General features: G+C 46.6%; 1 protein-coding gene across 1 annotated transcript in view; it reads left to right on the forward strand.

Moving 5' to 3' along the window:
* Positions 1 to 7,099: 7,099 nt before the first annotated feature.
* The window catches only part of BMPER (BMP binding endothelial regulator), a 274,664-nt gene continuing 262,151 nt past the window's right edge, over positions 7,100 to 19,612 (forward strand). The window contains exons 1-2 of the mRNA XM_062178263.1: positions 7,100 to 7,255; positions 8,259 to 8,344. Coding sequence (XP_062034247.1) covers positions 7,123 to 7,255; positions 8,259 to 8,344 — 219 coding nt within the window. The 5' untranslated portion in view covers positions 7,100 to 7,122. The remainder of the gene's footprint in view (positions 7,256 to 8,258; positions 8,345 to 19,612) is intronic.

Here is a 19,612-nt window from a genome sequence, read left to right on the forward strand (position 1 = left end):
TATAGGTGATCTGGAACCTAAATCTGTTTTTTTTTCTTAAGATGTATTTGTTTACTTATTTGAAAAAGCAGCATCATAGAGATTCATTTTGCAAATGCCTTCAAAAGTCAGGGCTTAACCAGGTTGAAGAAGAAACCAGAAATTCCATCTGGGTTTCCTACACCAGTGGCAGGGACCCAAGGGCTTGAGACATTATCTGTTGCCTTCTGACCCACATTAGCAGGGAGCTGGATTGGAAATGGAATGGCTAGGACATGAACCAGTACTCTGATATGGGGTGTGGGTGTCCCAAGTGGCAGCTTAACCCATTGTGCCACAGTTGCCTGCACCGGATCTGTCTTCCACTCTGAGGGTACAGCACATAGCAGTTACTTAATCCATTCACAAACCTAGCTATTTATTGAGCAGTTACCCCTTGTTTGGTATATGCCACACATTTCAGAATATTTCCAGTTTAGCTACAAGTCGCAAGAAAAAGTGCCAAAGTAAAACAACTGCTGTTTCTCCTCTCATATATGCGGAAAGCCAGGGACAACCCAGGCTCTGCATGGCCTTTCATGGTGTCAAAGCCTAATTTTTCCTCTTCTTCCTCTCTGAGGCTTTCTTCCCAGGTCTTTTCACAGGACCAGGTGGCTGCTGGAGTCCAGCCTGGGGAGGGGCCACTCCTGTTTTTTAAACAGCTCAGCTCAGGATCCCAGGAGCACTGCGTTCATTCTTCCCAAGAGTTGTGCCCCTCATAATCTAATTGCCTCCTACTGGACTCTACCTCATAAAGGTGCTATCACCCCTGAACATTGCCACACTGGGGACCAAGGTTCCAACACTCAAACCCTTAGTGGACAAATCACATCTAAACTATAGCAATTGTGAATTTCCCTCCTTTGCTGATGCTTGTTGCAAATGAGATAGATTTATTGCTGTGCAAAAGAGAGCTAGTGAAATCTCAGACATCAGGAGCAAGGTTTTAGCCAGATATGCTGGTCCTCTGGGTGGGCCCTGAGAGTCCCTCGACCATTCTTTGCTTCAGATGGATGATGCTGGAGATGTGCTGCCCATGGAGCTGGTGGTCAGGTAAGTTTGGTTGATGGAGTGAGGGAAAGAGGAGCCTTTCACAAAGATCATTCTCCATAAATGAGCAACCCTGGTGCCTACCTAGTGATGGAGTTAACTTCGTATTTGATTTTTCTCACCTCCAATATCAAAATGATCTATTGATTTTGTGAATCCCTGACAATAAGTCAGCACATAGAAATATTTTCAGTGTTTAGATGAAAATTTTAAGAAATTGTTGTAATTGCATAACATTTTTTAAATGGTAGATCTGGGGAATCTGTGACATTCCAAGTGAGTGTTTTGGTTCAGGGCCAATTAAATAAACAGTGTTGTGTGAACCAGCAAACCTCACATCTCATGACATTATTGTCATCCTTAAAGCACGGATTGGGATGGTGTCAGTGATTTTGCTGTTTTGATGAAATTGTGTTTTAATATGTCCTTGGGCTGTTGCCTATAATGCCAGCATTCCATGTGTGCACTCCACTTCCCATCCAGCTCCCTGCTAATGTGCTGTATGGGAAAGCAGTGAGGCTGGCGCAAATCCTTGGGCCTGTGTACCTATGTGGGAGATGCCAGTGAAGCTCCTGGCTCCTGGCTTTGGCTTGGCCAAACTCCGGCCATTGTGGCCATTTGGAGAGTGAACCAGCAGATGGAAAATCTCTGTCTCTTTTTCTCTCTCTCTCTGTAATCTGACTTACAAATAAATCTTTAAAAAATTAAAACAGATAAGAATTTCCTGATGCTATCTTCCTCTTTAAAATGACCTGCCTTGGAAACAGATAAACTCTGTAATAGATACAGTCATATGAAAAGTATCTCACAGTTCTAAACAATGGAAAAATGATTAAGTGAAAACAATCAGAGTCATGATCTAATAATTCAATTTGTATAATGAGAAGTGACTACTTGTTGCAGAGTTAAGGCTCTGCCTGGGATGCCAACATCCCATATCAGTGTGCTTGATATCTAAACCCAGCTTCCCGCTAATGTGCACCCCGGATGAAGCAGGCGATGGCCTAAATACTTAGATTCCTGCCACCCACGTGGGAGACCTGGATTGAATTCCCAGCTCTTGGCTTTGGCCTGGACTAGCCCCAGCTGGTGTAGGCATTTGGGGGAGTGAGCCTATGGATGGAAAAATCTATCTGTCTCCGTCTCTCTCTTCCCCTACCGTGCACATAAAGTGAAAACAAAAATTAAGAAAAATTTGATGACTGTTCATATACACTAGACCAATATCATTGAAATGGTGGTTTTGTCATTGCTGTCCCCTTTCTTTCCCACATTAAAAGTAATTCCAGAGCCTCTGATATTGTGGAATGACATTAGAGTTCCCTGGCAGAGTCTGGTGGACTTCTCCCTAGTCTCAACCATGCATGCCCCTCCCTCTCTGAAAGCTGAGCAATTAAGCAAACCAGTAGTGCAGCCCAGAAAAGAGTACAGTTCTGTAACATTTTCGGCTAGTGATCTAAGAATAAATTCACTGTTTAACTGATGAGCTAAGTTGTGGTCTGCTTTTTATGATGTTAGAACTTGTATCATTGGTTCCAATTCAGTTCAATAAATATTTGAGTACCTATTGCGCCAACTCTATAACTTTAATTTGCTTCATATCTAAAAACATCCCGTGGTCCTTTCCTATAATTCTTATGACTCATAATCTAAGAAGGCAGAACATTTGCAATGGAAAGCACCATGTTTAGGGAGCTAGAGGAACGCTGCTTCCAGGAGTTATGCCGTGAACTAGCTGGGAGTCATTTACCTCTTAGCCCTTAGATTTATTATTCCTAAAGCAAAAAACTTCTAATAAGTTACTTCTAAAGTAACTTTCACTGCTAAAGTGAAAGTTGGTTGATTTCTAAAATCTCTCATTTTTTTTCTTTTTTTTAAGACTTATTTATGTATTTGAAAGGCAGAGTTATGGGGCCAGCACCATGGCGCAGTGGGTTAGTTAATCCTCCGCCTGTGGTGCCGGTATTTCATAAGGGCACCAGTTCTAGTCCTGGTTACTCCTCTTCTAATCTAGCCCTCTGCCGTGGCCTGGGAAAGCAGCAAAAGATGGCCCAAGTGCTTGGGCCCCTGTACTTGTGTGGGAGCCCCAGAAGAAGCTCCTGGCTCCTGGCTTCGGATAAGCGCAGCTCTGGCCGTTGCGCCATTTGGGGAGTAAGCCAGCAGATGGAAGACCTCTCTCTCTGTCTCTTCCTCTTACTGTCTGTAACTCTACCTCTCAAATAAATAACATCTTAAAAAAAAAAAAAAGGCAGAGTTACAGAGAGGCAGAGAAAGAGAGAGGGAGAGGTCTTCCATCCACTGGTTCACTCCCCCAGATGATCGCAACAGCCGGAGCCGCACAAATCCGAAGCCAGGAGCCAGGAGCTTCTTTTGTCCAAGGAGAATCACAGTCTTCACTAAAGAGGTTGATATACTCATAATGATTCACATGCATAAACTACTCCATGACCCAGACCCATCAAACATAGGAGGGTGGAATGGGGTGACTAATACTGACCCCATGTGCAGATTGCCGAATGCACCTGCAGAAATCACTTCCATCTTAAACAAATGTAATCTGGTTGTTTCTAAGGAAAACAAAGGCATGAGTCCACGGGAGACTCCCTGTTGGTTAGGCTGAGTTCCTCCTGCTCCTGCTTCCCTGTCAGGTCTTGCTCAGCCAACAGACAGAGCCAATGACTGTTCTCTGTTCTCCTTGGAAACTGTGCCTCTCTGCTGTTCCTCCCTGCTGTTTCCAGACTGTCCTTTCCTCCCTAATGCCTCCCTCTTCATTCAAAGCTCAGCTCCTGGTGCCACCTCCTCGGGGAAGTTAAATCTCTTCTTTTGAATTTCCAGGCCATGCTAATTCCTCCTCTTGGATTTACTTCCTACCTTGCCGGTAGTCATTAGAAATATGCTTTATCTCCCTAGCTAGACTGTAAGGTCCTAGGTAGCATACTCCTTTATCATTATCAAATCCAAAGTCTCATCGCCCAGCCTGGTTTTTATAAAGTATAATCCTACACACCTATGGAACCCTACCCCGGTGGTTGGTATTATGATTCTGTTACTTTAATGTAATTTTTAAAGGGTCTATTCCTAGTACTGGGAAGCTAGGTTGATATAATTTTTCAGGAAGTAACTTTAAGACTTGAACCCATGTTCCTAAATTGTATGGTCAGTTGGATTTTTCAGTGAGAATTCAGCAACATAGTTTTGAGAGGAGATGAAGATAATTCTCTAACTGCAGGTCTGACTCCCTTTTAGTCTGATCAGGTTATACATTTTTCTTTAAGAGAGAAAGAGAGCACTTTGTCTGAGACTGGGACTGGGCCTGAGTTAAATACTGGTCTTTGGGCTCCATTACCTCCTTCTCCTCAAAAGATGTCAAAGCAGAGCCAAACACATTTTCTTCTGCTTTGGATTTTAGTCAAGGTCATCTGAGGATTTGGATGGAAGCAGATCTATGTGCAAGCATCCTTTTAGACTCTGAATATTTCAGCTTTGTATAGACAGAGACCAGTTGGCAAGGACAGATCATCACTTGAAGGCAGTGGCACATGCATGGGAAAACCTCCTGCTTCTTCCAGAAGCAGGGCTCATTTGCTGAGAAGGCAGCCCAGAAAGGCACCGATGCCAGCAGATTATAACAAACCAGAGCACGAGACATCTTGCCTACTCAGACATACAGGCAGACAAAATGTTTCCCAGGTGGATGTTGATTTGCACTTCGGGGGGGGGGGGGGGAGTTTCTGTACTCCAAAGCACCATGCCACTTGCTATGGAAATGTCACACACACCTAGATCATGGCATAAAGAACTTTGTCAGACAAATTGTGAAGATGCTTGGCTGGGGCTAGGGAAGGCACATCAAGTGGCTCTCGCACACCTGCAAAGGTCTTGCCATTTCATATGTGCATGTAACCAAATCTGCTGAAGCCCAGTGCTCCAGAAATCTCCCATCTTCCCCACTGTTCAGTTTTTGTAAACTAAATCACAATGAACAGCGTTATCTAAAACCCCAACCAAGGAGAATCTTTTTAGGTAGATAAGTACTATCTATGTACCACTTATCTATAGTACCCCACAAGTTTCTTTCTTTCTTTCTTTTTTTTTTTTTTAGATCATTCACTATGGAAAATAAGGCTGGTTTTCGAAAGTTTTTCCCCAAATTATCCTTTAAGTTAGTAAACACATTAAACACACTGATTTATAGGAAGTTGCCTGGCTGTGGAGTTATTTGGGGAGCAGGGGAAGCAACCACACATCACCTCTCTTACAAGTTTTGCACTAAAAATTTGTTTTGAGAGGGAAATGGAGCATGCTAAGCTAATGACAGCTTTCCCTTCCTTAACTTTTCCCACGTCGCAGCCACGTGCTCCTGTCTGCTCCTTCTGTGTGGGGAAGCTGGCAATGCTGCACTAATTAAGGGAAGCCTCGAAACCAGTCGGAAAAATAAAAACAGCCAAACACGCAGGGAAGCTAGACGAAATGTGCCAGCAAAGGTATAGGCTCTGCAGCTTTTGCTCAGGCACTTTTAGGTCCGTCCCAGAGGGGGAAAAAGAAAAAGGAAAAAAAAAAAAAAAGGAAAGAGCTTGACTTCTCCGGGATTCGCGGTTGGACCCATCCAGGCTGACTGGAGGCTAGGAGGTGCGGGTCCCGGACTTCCACTGTGCGGGGAGGGAAGCCAGTGAGGAACACGGACCATCATCAAGTCCCGATGCTTGCCACGCGTCCTCATCACCCCGCCTCAACGCCTCACTCCTCCATAGCTCCGGTTGGGAATCGTTGGTACTACTGCTCGGCCGGGAGGCCGCGATTCTGCCGGCGCGGGGGGGGGGGGGGTGGACACAGGACGCGACTCCCCCGAGCGACAGCAGCGCTGCCCAGGGGCCAAGGGTGCAGCTCCGCAGCTGCCGCGCCCGCGCTGCGAGTGGCTGGGGCCTCGGCCGGGCGGCCCAGCCTGGGATCGGCGGCCGGGCGGGCGGGTCCCTCCTCCTCCCTCTGGGTTTCGCGGGTGAATGAATGATTAGTCAAACAGCACCTCCCCGCCCCGGCCCGCCCGAGGTTGGCAGGGAGGAGTCTCCGAGCGCCGGTTCCCCTCTTTTGGGGCGAGAGGCACTTGCCTCTGTGCGTTTGCTAATGGACCTTGCGTGTCGCCCCAACGTGCGCCTTCTCCGGTGCAGGACGAGAAGCACCAGCACGCGGCACTGACCCCTCGCCCCGGGGAGTGCGCGATCGCGCCCAGCCCGAGGGAAGCGCCGCGGGGCGTGTAAAGTGGGGCACCCAGCCCCTTCCCCCAGCTGCGGCGCCCGCCAGCGCCCCACGTTCTGCTCGCTCCCAGGGGTGGGGGCACCCGGGCGTGGGCGCCGCGGCAGCCCCAGCGGGCGGGGTGGGCTCCCCCAGGAAAGGGAGGAGGCGGCGCGCCGGGCCGTGGAGACGCGCCCTCCCGGCTGCGATCAGCGGAGCGCCCGGGGCGGGTGGCCTCCCGGGAGGAGCCGGCTGCACGCCCGGCGGCGACGCGCTCCTTCCTAGCGCCGGCACCCGCAGCGGATCCCGGGGGCCGCAGCGAGCGCGCCAGCCGGCCGGGCGGAGAGCCGGCGGGAGGTGGGCGCGCGGCGGCGGAGGACGCGGCAGCTGCTCCCGCGCTCGCGCCCCGAACCGCAGCTGCACCGGGCGGCGGCGGCGGCTCGGCCCGTGCGCGGTCGGCAGCGCCGCAGCTCCTCTCGGCCGAACGCCGGCCGCTCCGCCACCCTCCCCACCGCCCCGCGCCCGGCCCCCTCTCCCGCGGGGAAGGGCTGCAGACTCCGCCGCGCCGAGCCACACCGCCTTCAAAAAACGCCGCATTGGAGGAGCGCGGCCGCAGGACCCCTCCTCCCGGGGCGCCCCCCACCCCTCGCCGCGCCTCCCGCCCGCCCCCGCGCCCCCTCCCCCGCGCCCGGGCGCCCGCCTCCCTGCTCCGCCGACTGTCTCCCGACGCGCCGGCCGAGAGCCCTTGCTGACTGCGCGCGGCGGCAGGCGAGCCGAGGCGGCGGCGCGGGACCTGCAGTCGCCCGGGATTCCCTCCAGGTGACGATGCTCTGGTTCTCCGGCGTCAGGGCTCTGGCTGAGCGTCCCTGCCGGCGCTCGCCCGGGATTACCTGCTGCGTCCTGCTGCTGCTCAATTGCTCCGGGGTCCCCATGTCTCTGGCTTCCTCCTTCTTGACAGGTAGGGCGGAGGCACCGGCCCTCCGGGACGCGGGCTCGGTACCTGGGAGAGGCGGCGCTGGCTGGTCCCGGGGTTGGCACCGCAGGCTGGGAGCGCGCACCTTGGCGCCTGCCGCTCGCGGGGCGCTGGGATGAAGCGGAGCGCGGGGCAAGGGGGCGGGCGGGCCTCCATGTGGACATCACAGACACACTTCTATTGGGATCTGAGAAATCCCTTTATTTTTAATGGTTTCCTCAACACGTATTTCAGCGTTTTCCTTCCTATACGATTAAGAGACAAACCTGCGCAGTCCCTCGCACATCCCTGGTTCTCTGTCCTTGGGGGTCCAGGGTACCCAAGGTGCGGAGGGAGTGCTTTGCAGACCCCGAATTTAAAGAAACGGCCGTGTTTTAGAAGGGCGGGAGGAGCGGACAGAGAAGCGGTGCGTTTCCAGGCAGGTGAAGACGCTAGCCGCTATTCCGAAGGACATACTTTACTGACACCTGGTGCAGAAAAGAAAATGTTGAGCCAATTTCTAAGAGGAGAGCAAGGAGATCGCCTTTCAAAAAAGTGATTCCAGCCCACGGTCCCGGCAGGCAGACCCGGCTGAAGGCCTGTTCATGGACACATCCCTGAATTTTGTTCACATTTGACAGCTTCCTTCGAATTTGAATCTTTGTGTGTGTGTGTGGGTGTGTGTGTGTTTGATTGAGATGCCTTCACAAAGGAGTATATTACAGATGCAGTGAAACGTGCGGAAGTGTGCTTGAGTCATCTAACAAAAACCCTTTTTATAAATTAATTTTTTTTTGCTTTAAAAAACTGTTTGAATAAACCTATTTAAAATGAAAATTCTAGGGGGCGGGAAATTGTTTTTGGTGAGTGTGACAATTTAAAACTCGTTATGAATTCCTGAAATCTGGGTGGATGTTTCCAACATGATTAGTGTAAAAATGTTAAATTTTGTAATTACGCCAGTGGGCTAAGTGGAAATTAAGGAAAAGCCTTTGCTGCTTCCTTTCAGGTTCTGTTGCAAAATGTGAAAATGAAGGCGAAGTCCTCCAGATTCCATTCATCACAGACAACCCCTGCATCATGTGTGTCTGCGTGGTAAGTGTGGAGACCAGGTAATGTGCACTCAGTTGCCCCCTCCCCGAAGGCAGATACATGAAACCTGAGAATATAACCAAGCTCTTAAAAATCGCCTTGAATCATTACAAAACTGTGAATTACATTTAGTTGAATTTCTGAGCCTATGGTCCATGGCGATTTCCAGCTCATTAGGCTGAGAATTTCTGGGCATCGCTGCTGTAGAAGTGAACTTAAAAGGGACTTGGTGTGTCATTGTCTTAGTACCAATGACAGTTTGCAATGTCTGTTTCCTCTAATGGCTGCTACCCTCAAATCACTGGCACTGCCAGACTTTCTGCCTTGGTTCTGTCGCCTGGACTCAGCAGGAAAGCAGTGAGATAACATTTGTCGCAGAGGTCAGGGATAAGGTATGTTGTGACAAGGGCAGTGAGGGATGTCCCCACAGACAAGCACAAGGGCCAGCCTTGATCCTGACCATCCTTGCTGAGGGTCTCAAATGCAGGCTTCCTGATTGGGCCAGAAAGGACAGGTACATTCATGAGAGAGAGAACACCCGGCTGCCAGGCGCTCCCTCTGCTAGTAGATTCAACAACATAATTTGTTTCAAATAGTTTCAGCTTAAGAGTTAATGATAAGGCTGGTAGGTAACCGCTTGGGGGAGATGAAGTTATATGAATAGGTTTTAGAGATGAAATATAGATCCACAAAGAGCAACATTTTTGCTGAGGAATGCTTTCATGCCAGTCACTTTTGGTGAACCTTGGTTAAAAACTGCACATCACAAAACCCTACAGGAGGGCAGTCGGATTCTAAGCTCAAAGTGAGAGAGCCTTAGTTACCTGATTAGCATGCTGCATGGAACTGGAGAACTTTTGCCCTGTTTAGGCGAAAGCCAAGCCATCTGGATTTAAACTACTCAGACTTTTCCATGGTGAGAGATGAGGTCAGTGTTGTGAAATATAATAAATAGGTGAAGGTGGATGCCTGAATCAAATGGTTATCAGTTTCTAAAGACTAAGGCAATCAACAGCAGCAAGTGAAAATGGACTGCATTTACCAAGATGATACATTTTGCTGTCTGATTAAAAATGCTAAGAGGGGCTCTTTAGATTTCATTAATGAGTTGCTTTCCTAATTAATGATCTTGGCCTAAAAAAACTTGTTGAAAAGAAGTTCTTGAATTTAAATCACAATTCAGTTGTAGATTTACAAATGTAAAGTGTGTGTGTGTGTGTGTGTATAATCTTTTTCTCTTATCTGCATAATGTGAGTGAATTATCTTCATCTCTAAGATTTCAGAGGAAATCACCCCGACCAAGTAATATTTAAATCTGCTGAGAGTGCCACATGTGAAAATATTGTTTTTCTCTTCGGCAATATTACTGCATATCAAGTTTAAATATACAGTTGGAGTTTTGCAGACTGTTCCCAAATAACCTTATGAAAAACCTTTCCCACAGCATCCACTCTTTTCAAGGCTCCTACCCTGGTGAAAGTGCCTTTCTCTGAAAGTGAGGGCTGGAGTACTAAGAAAATGTGTGTTAGCATCCTGCCGTTTCGAAGATGAAAAGTACATTGAAAAGGAATTCAAGTGGGAATAGTATTTATTCAAGAAAAGTATTGATACAGTTCACAAAGGTAGTGGGTGCTTGTAAATCTTCAACCATGAAATAGAATTTGGAGGCCTCTGCCTCAGATGAATGCTATCAAATATCCTTTCCTGGGATGGTGGTGCTCGGACTCACCCGATTCCCAGTGGGTCCCTTGCAGCTCTCCTGGGCTGAGAGCATCGGGGATGTGTCCTCGGAGCGTTCGCAGGGCTTGGGAGTGTGGTTCTACGTTGTCATAGTCCATGTTGTTTCCATTCGTTACAACTGAGAAAACGTACTTGAGCGACCATTTCTGTTGTTGTAAGCACTAGGTTTTTGCAGGAGCCACTGCAATGGGTGGATTTCACATCACCCCTCATGGCTCGGAGGCTGCTTCCATTTTTATCCTTAGCCTGGGAGGTGGCCATGTTTAGCACGCTGATGGTATGAACCGTAGCAAGCTTGTATGGCGTACTATTTATTCACCAGGCATTCATCTAAGCCTGCGTCGTCGTTTCTTTTAATCCTCACAAAAATCCTTGAGGGTTTTTACCTCTGGTTTTCAGAGGAGGAAGCTGAGTCTTTCCGGGTTGAGTAGCTCGTGGAGGTCGCGTTTTAGTGAATGGCATGCTGACACTCTTGGTTTGTCTGCCTTGGGAGCACGTGCCTATAATCATGAGAAACAGGTGATTCGTTCAGCTGACTATGTGAGAAAGCAGGGGGAAAACAGACTGTCAGGACTGTTTGAACCTTTTGTCACTCCTAGAGTAGTTGCTATTTCTTTCTTTCTTTTGTATCTTTGAGGAATTTGGTTCATTAGTTTGTTAATCATATTATATGAAAGGGAGATCTCATTTTGATTCCAGCTGACTTGCAGGGAGCGTTAGTCCTGGGCAAGTTTTACGTGTGTATGTATAGTAAGAGGGTGTGGACTAGCCTCAGCTGTACTTTGGATAAAGAAAATAGGCATATTTAGTTTGTGTTGGTCCAGGCTTTTGGCAGAAAGGTACCTTAGGCTAAGCATCAGCTCATATCTTGTTTCATAACATGTAAAAAAAAACACACACTAACCTCAATGTGTGCTTTAAAAAGATGTAAAATGTTACAGTTGGGAGGAAATAGGTGGCCCAATGTCTTATATATAATTACAGTGTCACAGCTTGATAAACCCCACAAAGTCAACTTGGCCTGATTGAAACTTTTCAGGTCTGAGCTATTTCAGAGGTGGAATGAGCTCATTGCGGCTGTGATCCTGAGGGTGACAGTGGGCGCAGTGGCCACAGCAGGCAGTTTTATTCTCATTTATCATGGTCTGCGAGACCTGAGCATCTTGCCAGAGTCAGCCGCGGTCCAAGAATAACCTGCTTGTTAGCTGGGGACTGAATCTTGTTCTAAAGCGTGTGGGCCAGAAAGCTCTGGTTCGTCAACTGGAGGGGAAGGTGAGAAGTCAGAGCCTGGTGCTAAGATCGAGGGACTGCGTGGCAGTTTAGGTAAATGGTGCACGTGCTTTATTGTTTATTGTTCAGTGAGAAAGCAAAACGCTGGCTTCTCCAAAATGGTCCTTTCGGGAGCTGAGGAAGGGAGGCCCGGACTTCCTACAGTTTCATGTGATTTTTCCCCGCCTTGCTTCTTGCTAGAATTATTTTCCTTATAATGTGTAGGAAAACATAGTGGTGCTTGTCTTGCGGTCCAGATGATAAAGAACCATCCACACCCAGACAAATGGATCTGAAGCAACTCTCTGATCTCTGGGACTCCCCCAAGTCCACAGAGTGTGCCTGAGAAGTGGTCCTTGGCCTTCTCAGCCCCGTTCCACGTAGCCACAGCACAGGAGGAAGTCGCGAACGCCAGTGCCGGAAACCTGAGAAACCTTCGGAGGCCAGAACTCGGAAAGCCAAAAGTCAGAGCTTAGTTTGGCGTACTCTTTGTTCAGCAAAAAGCATTATTCTGAGGTTGAAATTTCCCCTTTTAAATCCAGAGGTGCAAGGTAGAAAGGGACCCTTTGCTCATAAAAAGCAATGTGAAATTCGGTGTTACAAGGAGCACGGCTCCACCTACTTATCTTGGAGCCAACCAAATAGTGAAAACAGAGCAGTCCTTGTCTGCTTGTCTTCTACTTTTTAAATCACACACAGAAGTCCTCTATGGCTGTAACAAGTAGCTCCCAGCATCTTAGCTTCTGAGGGTCTTATCTCCACAAAATCCTCCTGTTTTTTATTGTTCGAATTAACTGGCTGGAGAATAGATGTCCCTTATCTGAACAAGTGTTAGGCACATGTTTGAGAATGAGGGAGATAAGTGTTGCATCAGGAGTCCATTCAATTCATGTGTGTGTGTGTGTGTGTGTAGGGGAGGTTTGTGAGGGAGAAGAGAACTGGGGAGAAGGGATGTAAATTAGTCCAGATGCATCAGAAAGATCTTGCTCTTGGTATGATCACAAATAAGGCTACTACTGCAAGACAGTCATGGAAAAATGGAATCAAAAGGTAAGTTGACTTTGGTGCAAATTTTGAAACCCATGCATATGGGAAGTCCTCAAAAAGTTTATGGGAAGTGCATATTATGGAAAAACTACACATGAATTTCAAGGGTTTTGTTCCACTAAATAAACTTATCTTTTGTTTCTACTTTTCCACAAACTTTTTAAAGTATCCTTTGCATATGTAAGTTGCCAATTTTTTTATTTGAAAATTATTTCGTTTTTCTAGATATTGGATGCTCATTAGAGAAGCAAGTGGCTTTTTGATTGATTGATTTATACCATTTAGAAGGTGATGTGGCCCATTGCATATCAATAGAGCAGTTTTAGGGGAAGACGACTGACTTACGGAACTGTGCTGGCAAGTTTACAAATTATTCTTACCCACCTTTTACTCAGGCTCAGAGAGGCAGAACAGCTCTCTGGAGGTCACATACTGATTCGGAGACAGAGCTGGCATGCCAAGCCAGGTCTTTCTCCACTAGACCTATCTGCTGCTTCTGGTTGTTCCCTACTTACCATGTCTACAGAGATCTTCACAGGTCTCAGAGAGGCGCTTCAACCTCCTTAAGCTCATGGAGCCTTTCTCCGGGGAAAATTACTTGGCACAAACCAAGTCTGGAATTTGGAAAGCTCCTCAAAGGAAGACCTAACCTTTGGCTGGCATCAGATCATTTTGATAAAGAGCTTTGGCCAGAGCACGATATAGGCCTGGGTTCACATCTAACTGATGCTTGAATTGTGGCAATTATTTCACTTTGCAAAACCTCAGTTTTCTCATCTGAAGAGGGGAGTGGATGCTAATGTTCAGTTGCTTTAAGTTGCTTTAAGAATTAAATAAGACAGGGGCCAGTGCAGTGGCGTAGTAGGTTAATCCTCCACCTATGGCGCCCACATCCCATATGGGTGCCGGGTTCTAGTCCCGGCTGCTCCACTTCCAATCCAACTCTCTGCTGTGGCCTGGGAAAGCAGTAGAAGATGGCGCAAGTCCTTGGGCCCCTGTACCCGTATGGGAGACCAGAAGAAGCTCCTGGCTTTGGATCGGCACAGCTCTGGCAGTTGCTGCCATTTGCAGAGTGAACCAGTGAACGGGAGACCTTTTTCTCTGTCTCTCTCTCTCACTGTAACTCTATCTCTCAGATAAATAAATAAAACCTTAAAAAAAAAAAAGAATTAAATAAATAAGATACACAGCATTTGAATGTTGGCCCAGGGCTTGGCATATAAAAATTCTGGAAAGAATTTTTATTGCTGTTTGATAATGGTGCTGTTTTTTACATTCTTTTAAAAAATATTTGTGTCATTTGAAAGAGAATGGGAGAGCAAGAGAGAGAGAGAGGGCTCACAAGTGGACTTCCATCTGCTGGTTCAGTACCCAAATGGCTGCAATAACTGGGAATGGGCCAAGCCAAAGCCAAGGGCCAGGAACTTCACCTAGGCATCCAAGGGGGTGGCAGAGACTCAGCCACTTGAACCATCACCTGCTGTCTCCCAGGGGCACATTGCCAGGAAGTGGGAATCAGGAGCAGAGCTGGGCCTTGAACCCAGGCACTGTGATACGGGATGCAGGCATCACCAAATGCCACCAGTATTCTGTAAATTCTTATTTCCTCTTGTGGAATAGGATGTAAAAGTTCACCGGGGGAGGGGGGGGTGGACAAAAAGGGAAACTGATAGAGAAGAGACCTAGGGATAGTGGTGCCGAGCCCACCCATCACTATGAACACTACATCAGTAATATTCAGGGAGCTTTTCTGCCTCTGCAGACTTGGACTGAGCTAAACTAGGCTGCTTCCTTATTGGTCCAGGATTCTGTGGGCCCTGGTGTAAGTTTTCCCCTCACTTTCTATTAAACATTAAGAAAAAAAAGCTTTCCGTGAAAGAGGGGCCTCCTTTTTCGCGGAGTATTTACATCTCTGTGCCTGTGGGGTCACCTTCACTTGTACTTTTGTTGGCAGAGAAATGGAGTTGAGACTTGGGAGCACTGTAGCTCTGGAAAAACTGCCTAGTGGTCTGGCATCATGGGGATTTTCCTGGCCCTCCTTGTGGAAGTCTCTGGACCCCGTTCCAGACTTGAGTGTGTTATTGCTGCCTCCTTCCTCCTTGCCCCCCTCCCCTTTCCCCTCCACATCCCATTTCAACCATGTACACGTTTGGTTTCACGGCACTGGTCTTTAGCGTGGACATCTGCAGTATCCCGTGTCTTCAATGTAGGGAGTGATGTCAGGGGGAAGAGAGTCCTTCCCCAGACTGGCATATAGATAAGGTGAATGGGGGAACTTTGAATAATAGGGAAGTCGGGCAAGGCAAAATGATGGAAAATAAAACCAGTTAGAAAGAATTTGTTGAATAAATATGAATGGAGGATATCAGTTTTTCACACCTCTTCTACAGCACGTCTGTCTAACTGATGGTATACCAGGTCCTTTGTGCTTTGAAAGAATATGGGTAACACCACTGTTCATGGCACTGAGAGGTCAAGTGTGCTTGTTGAACTTGGTTAAGATCAGCAAAGGAGCCGAGTGTAATTCTTAAGACCTGTTGATTCTCAGTTCTAATTCTATAGAACGCTGCTCAAGGCACTAGGGATAGCAGGTTAGAAATACAATAATATTATTGTTTCTTGCTTCTTTCCACACCTCATCCCCACTTCCATTTTACTTTATTACTTTTAGCCTTTCTTTTGTGCTTGAAGCATTGTGCTGCTAGGGTGCCTTGGAGGAGACAAAGATCAATAAGAAAGATTCTTGCCCAACTTTCTGAGGAGGGAGACAACACATGCATAAGTAAGTTCTGTAGGAGTGACGGAGAAGCACTGTGGTGGATTTAAACCCCAACACTCAAGATATCGTAGGTGAATTCTGACCAAACACCTGGGAGTCTGATGGTGAGAAGAGATGGCACAGGCAAGTCATCACTGGAGGGAGCACATGGAAGAGTGTGTGCCTGAGATATATGGAAATGGCAACATAAATGTTGTGCCCATGGCTCTGGCAGAGCTGTAGTTAGCTCTATGGGAGCAAGTGTGTGGGGGCGTCCTTTGAATGCAATAATGAGATCGGTTCCATTCATGGCTTCGGAAGACTCACTTTATATTTTTGCATAGCCACATGATACAAGAAGGTGCATTTTATATACATGCCTTCGGGTGCTTTAGTTGGGAGTGGTGTTTAGAGAATGGAGGGGCTAGATGTGGGCAAGAGACTACAGGGGTGTGATATGGTCGGATGGAGAACAGTGGTCTGGAGCAGGAGTGGGCAGTGGAAATGGAATGAAGGCATTGGGATAAACTGGTGCTGCCCATTCTTTTGCATTTCTTTGACTACTTCCCAGTTCTGGAATATGTTGTTTAAAAGACTCTAAACCACACCCAGCAAGACCAGTCATTAAAACACAGCAGTCCTTACAGTGGAACGATTGGCAGGGTGCTCCTGCGGCATAGCTGCTTTGCTCATCACCTGACATCACTGAGCTAGAATGGTTTATTTCCCAGAGCTCACTCTCAAAGTTCTGTTTTGGGTGACATCTTCCTCCTTATAGTCACAGAGATAAGCTACCATATACTGTTGCATGATCCATTTGGCAAATTCACTCTGGTAGGTATTATGATAGTATGCATACTCACTTGCCCAAGTTTTAGACGTTACTGAAGTTGGGTGGCTCATCTTTAAAAAGTGCACCAGTGTGCACTTCGAGAACCGCTAGACCGACAGAGGCATTTTGGAGTCCAGGTTGATAGTACGTGAAGATAAACTAGATGAAGGAGGTGAAAGATAGGGGGAATGGAAGGGCATTTTGAGAGTTCTCGCTAATGTGACAGTGTTAGAGGAGAAGATATCAAGGTGTGGGTCGGTGGTAATGAATTTAGGCTTGTTGAGGTGTGTTTGACAGACCTTCTAAGTAGAAGAGTACAGTAAGCTCTGACAAGCGTAGATCTTGATCTAGCCGAAAGCAGGGCTAGAGGATAGTGATGCATTAGCTGCATAGAAGCTAAGAAATGAGCCTACAGTGTTAACCAGCAGAGAGTTTTACGAGAAGGATAGAAAAGGAGAAACCCATTGAAGAGATTGAGAAATATTTATAGAGGCAGAGAGCGAATCAGGAAAGCACAAGCCCAGACAAAAGATGTTTGAAAAAGATAGACAGGGACCGTTAACTATTGCAGAGGGTCTGGCTGAAGATTCTAGGAAAAAAATCATCATCGCCTCGGACAATTGGAAGCAAAGAACAGGGGTGCCTACCTCAGTGGTGCCTGCTGCACATTTGCACGTGGAGTTGAATTGATTTGATCATAGATGGGATTTGGTGGGACCCCATTTGGCAGGAATCCAAAACTAAGATTGCTGTAGGGATTTGGAACATTTAATGCAGAAATCACAAATTTTCCAAACCTTGATTTTAAAAGATCTTAGCAAACATGAATATATAAATAGCACGCAAAATTTTAAAAGGCACCAAAACAAAACTAATTTCATGGATAAAGTAATGGATTTTTCTTTCAAACATTGTTGGAATGTTTCTATAGTTAAATGTAAAATGGACCAGGCCGCATTGAGGCTTTTTTTTTTTTTTATTACTAGGAATAAGAGCAATGATATAAAAGTATCTGGCTAATATAAAATCTTAGTATTATAAACTTTCAAGTTTGCTCTAATAGAGCAAAAAATGGTTTAATAAACCATTACTGAAGCTTTAAAAAATTACAGTTTAATATCTTAAAATCTAGGTATTCAGTTAAGAAATTTTTTTCCCATGAAATTTTAATGCCCTTTTTTTTTTTTTTTTCTGTGAAATATAGCTGTGCAGAGGGGACCTTGGTGTGACCTTGGTGTCTGACCGTAGAGGTCCACCCCCCGCCCCAGGCAGCCTGGTGGCTGTGCCATGGCTCTCCTCTTGCCTTTGTTGTGACTACTGGGACAGTCACTGTGGTGTGTGTCCCTTCAGTGGATCTCACATGTTGGCCTTAGGTATTAACTGAGATGTTGCAGGTGAGTTAAAAGTGCAAGGATTTTGCAAAAATCATTTATAAGCATGTTAATGCAATTATTTATTTAAAATTTATTTCTATTTAAAAGTAAGATTGGCATAGTTTTCTTTTTATACTGCTTTTATATTTTATTTATTTTCATTTCATTTGGAAAGAAAGACAGAGATGGACAGAGGCAGAGAAAATGCCCATCTGCTGGTTGACTTACCAAATGCCCAGAACAGCAGGAGCTGGGCCAGGCTGCAGCCAGGAGCATGAAAATCCACCTGGGTCTCCTACATGGGTGACAGGGACCTAAGTACTTGAGCTATCACCTGCTACCTCCCGGGAAACTGATTAGCAGGAAGCTGGATCAGAAGAAGAATAATCAGGACTTGAACCAGGCTCTGATACGGGATGTGGGCATCTAAAGTGGCATCTTAACTGCTGTACCAATGAGGTGACTATTAAGGACAGGGACTTGACTAGAAGAAAGTGGAGTACACACATCCCTTAGTATCCATGAGGACTTGGTTTCAGGACCCTCTGCAGATATCAAGATTCACAGATACCCAGATCCCTTGTATGAAATGGCATAGTGTTTGCACAGAACCCTCGACATCCTCCCGTGTGCTTTGAATCATCTCTAGATCACTTATAATACCTGATGCCAGGTACATAGTTGCCATACTGTATTATTTAGGAATAAATGACAAGTAAAATATTCTGTATGTGCTGAGTGCAGACATGATTGTTTTTTCTGATTATTTTCACTCTACAGTGGTTGACTGTGGATGCAAAGCCACAATACAGAGGGGCCAACTGCATATACCACAAGCCCAACCTTAACACATGATTATACTTGTTGATTTTTTTTAAAGAGTTATTTATTTGAAAGTCAGAGTTACACAGAGAGAAGGAGAGGCAGAGAGAGTGAGTCTTCCCATCCACTGGTTCACTCCCCAAGTGGCCGCAGCAGCTGGAGCTATGCTGATCCAGAGACAGGAGCCAGGAGCTTCTTCTGGGTTTCCCACTCAGGTGCAGGAGCCCAAGGACTTGGGCCATCTTCTACTGCTTTCCCAGGCCATAGTAGAGAGCTGATTGGAAGTAGAGCAGACAGGTGTTGAACTGGCACCTCAATGGGATGCCGACACCGCAGGCAGTGGCTTTACCTGCTATGCCACACACATGATTATACTTGTAGGGGATGAGAGTGCCTTCCTTCTCTTTTGCTTCATAGGTGTGTGGCTTTGGGTAAGTTGCCTAATAGTTCTTTCTTTTTTCTTAAGGATTTATTTATTTATTTGAGTCTCTCTCTCTCTCTCTCACTCTCACTCTCTCTCTCTCTCTCTCACACACACACACACACACAGAGATTGATCGATTGATTGATCACTTTGCAAAATGACTACAACAGCCAGGCCTGGGCCAGGCCAAAACCAGGAGCCAGAAACTCCAACCATGTCTCCCACATTGGGTGGCAGGAACCCAAGTACTTGGGCTGTCATCTGCTGCTTCCTAGGTGCATAACAGGAAGCTGGGTAGGAAGTGAGTAGTAGCCAGGACTTACACCATCAGACAGTGGCTTAACCTGCTATGCCACAGTGCCTGCCCCATGCCTAATATTTATGTATCTCAACATCTGTCTCTCCATGAAGCTGTATTCAGAATTCTAAGTTAAAACATAAAATTCTCCACACACTGTATGGAACAAGCGTGGTGTGCACCTTAGAAATGACAGCTGCTGGGGCTTGAGTTGTGGCATAAAGGTTTAAGTTGCCACCTGCAAACCAGCATCCCATCTGGGCGCTGGTTTGAGTCCTCGCTGTTCCACTCCTGACCCAGCTCCCTGCTAATGCACTTGGGAAAGAAGGGGAGGATGGCCCAAGTACTTGGGCTCCTGCTCCCGCATAAGAGACCAGAAAGAAACTTGTAGCTCCTGGCTTTGGTCTGGCCGAGCCCTGGCTGTTGTGGCCATTTGGGGAGTGAACCAGTGGATGAGAGATCTCTTTGTTTTTCTCTCTGTAACTCGGTCTTTCAAGTAAAATAAATAAATAAAAGCTGCTGCTGTCTTAATGCTGCAGACTTTCTGCCTATGTGATCCTGGTAGGAAGTGAATTAATGAGCTGTTTCTAATACAGGTTATTGTCAACACATATAAAATGTGTTCACGCTAAGTTTCTTAGGGTGGGCAATGGAACTCAAGGAGAGGGAACTGTGGTTCCTTCTGATCGAGGATGGCAATCTGGGGT

This window comes from Lepus europaeus, chromosome 20, assembly GCF_033115175.1.
Source record: "Lepus europaeus isolate LE1 chromosome 20, mLepTim1.pri, whole genome shotgun sequence".
In the NCBI taxonomy this organism is placed as follows: domain Eukaryota; kingdom Metazoa; phylum Chordata; class Mammalia; order Lagomorpha; family Leporidae; genus Lepus; species Lepus europaeus.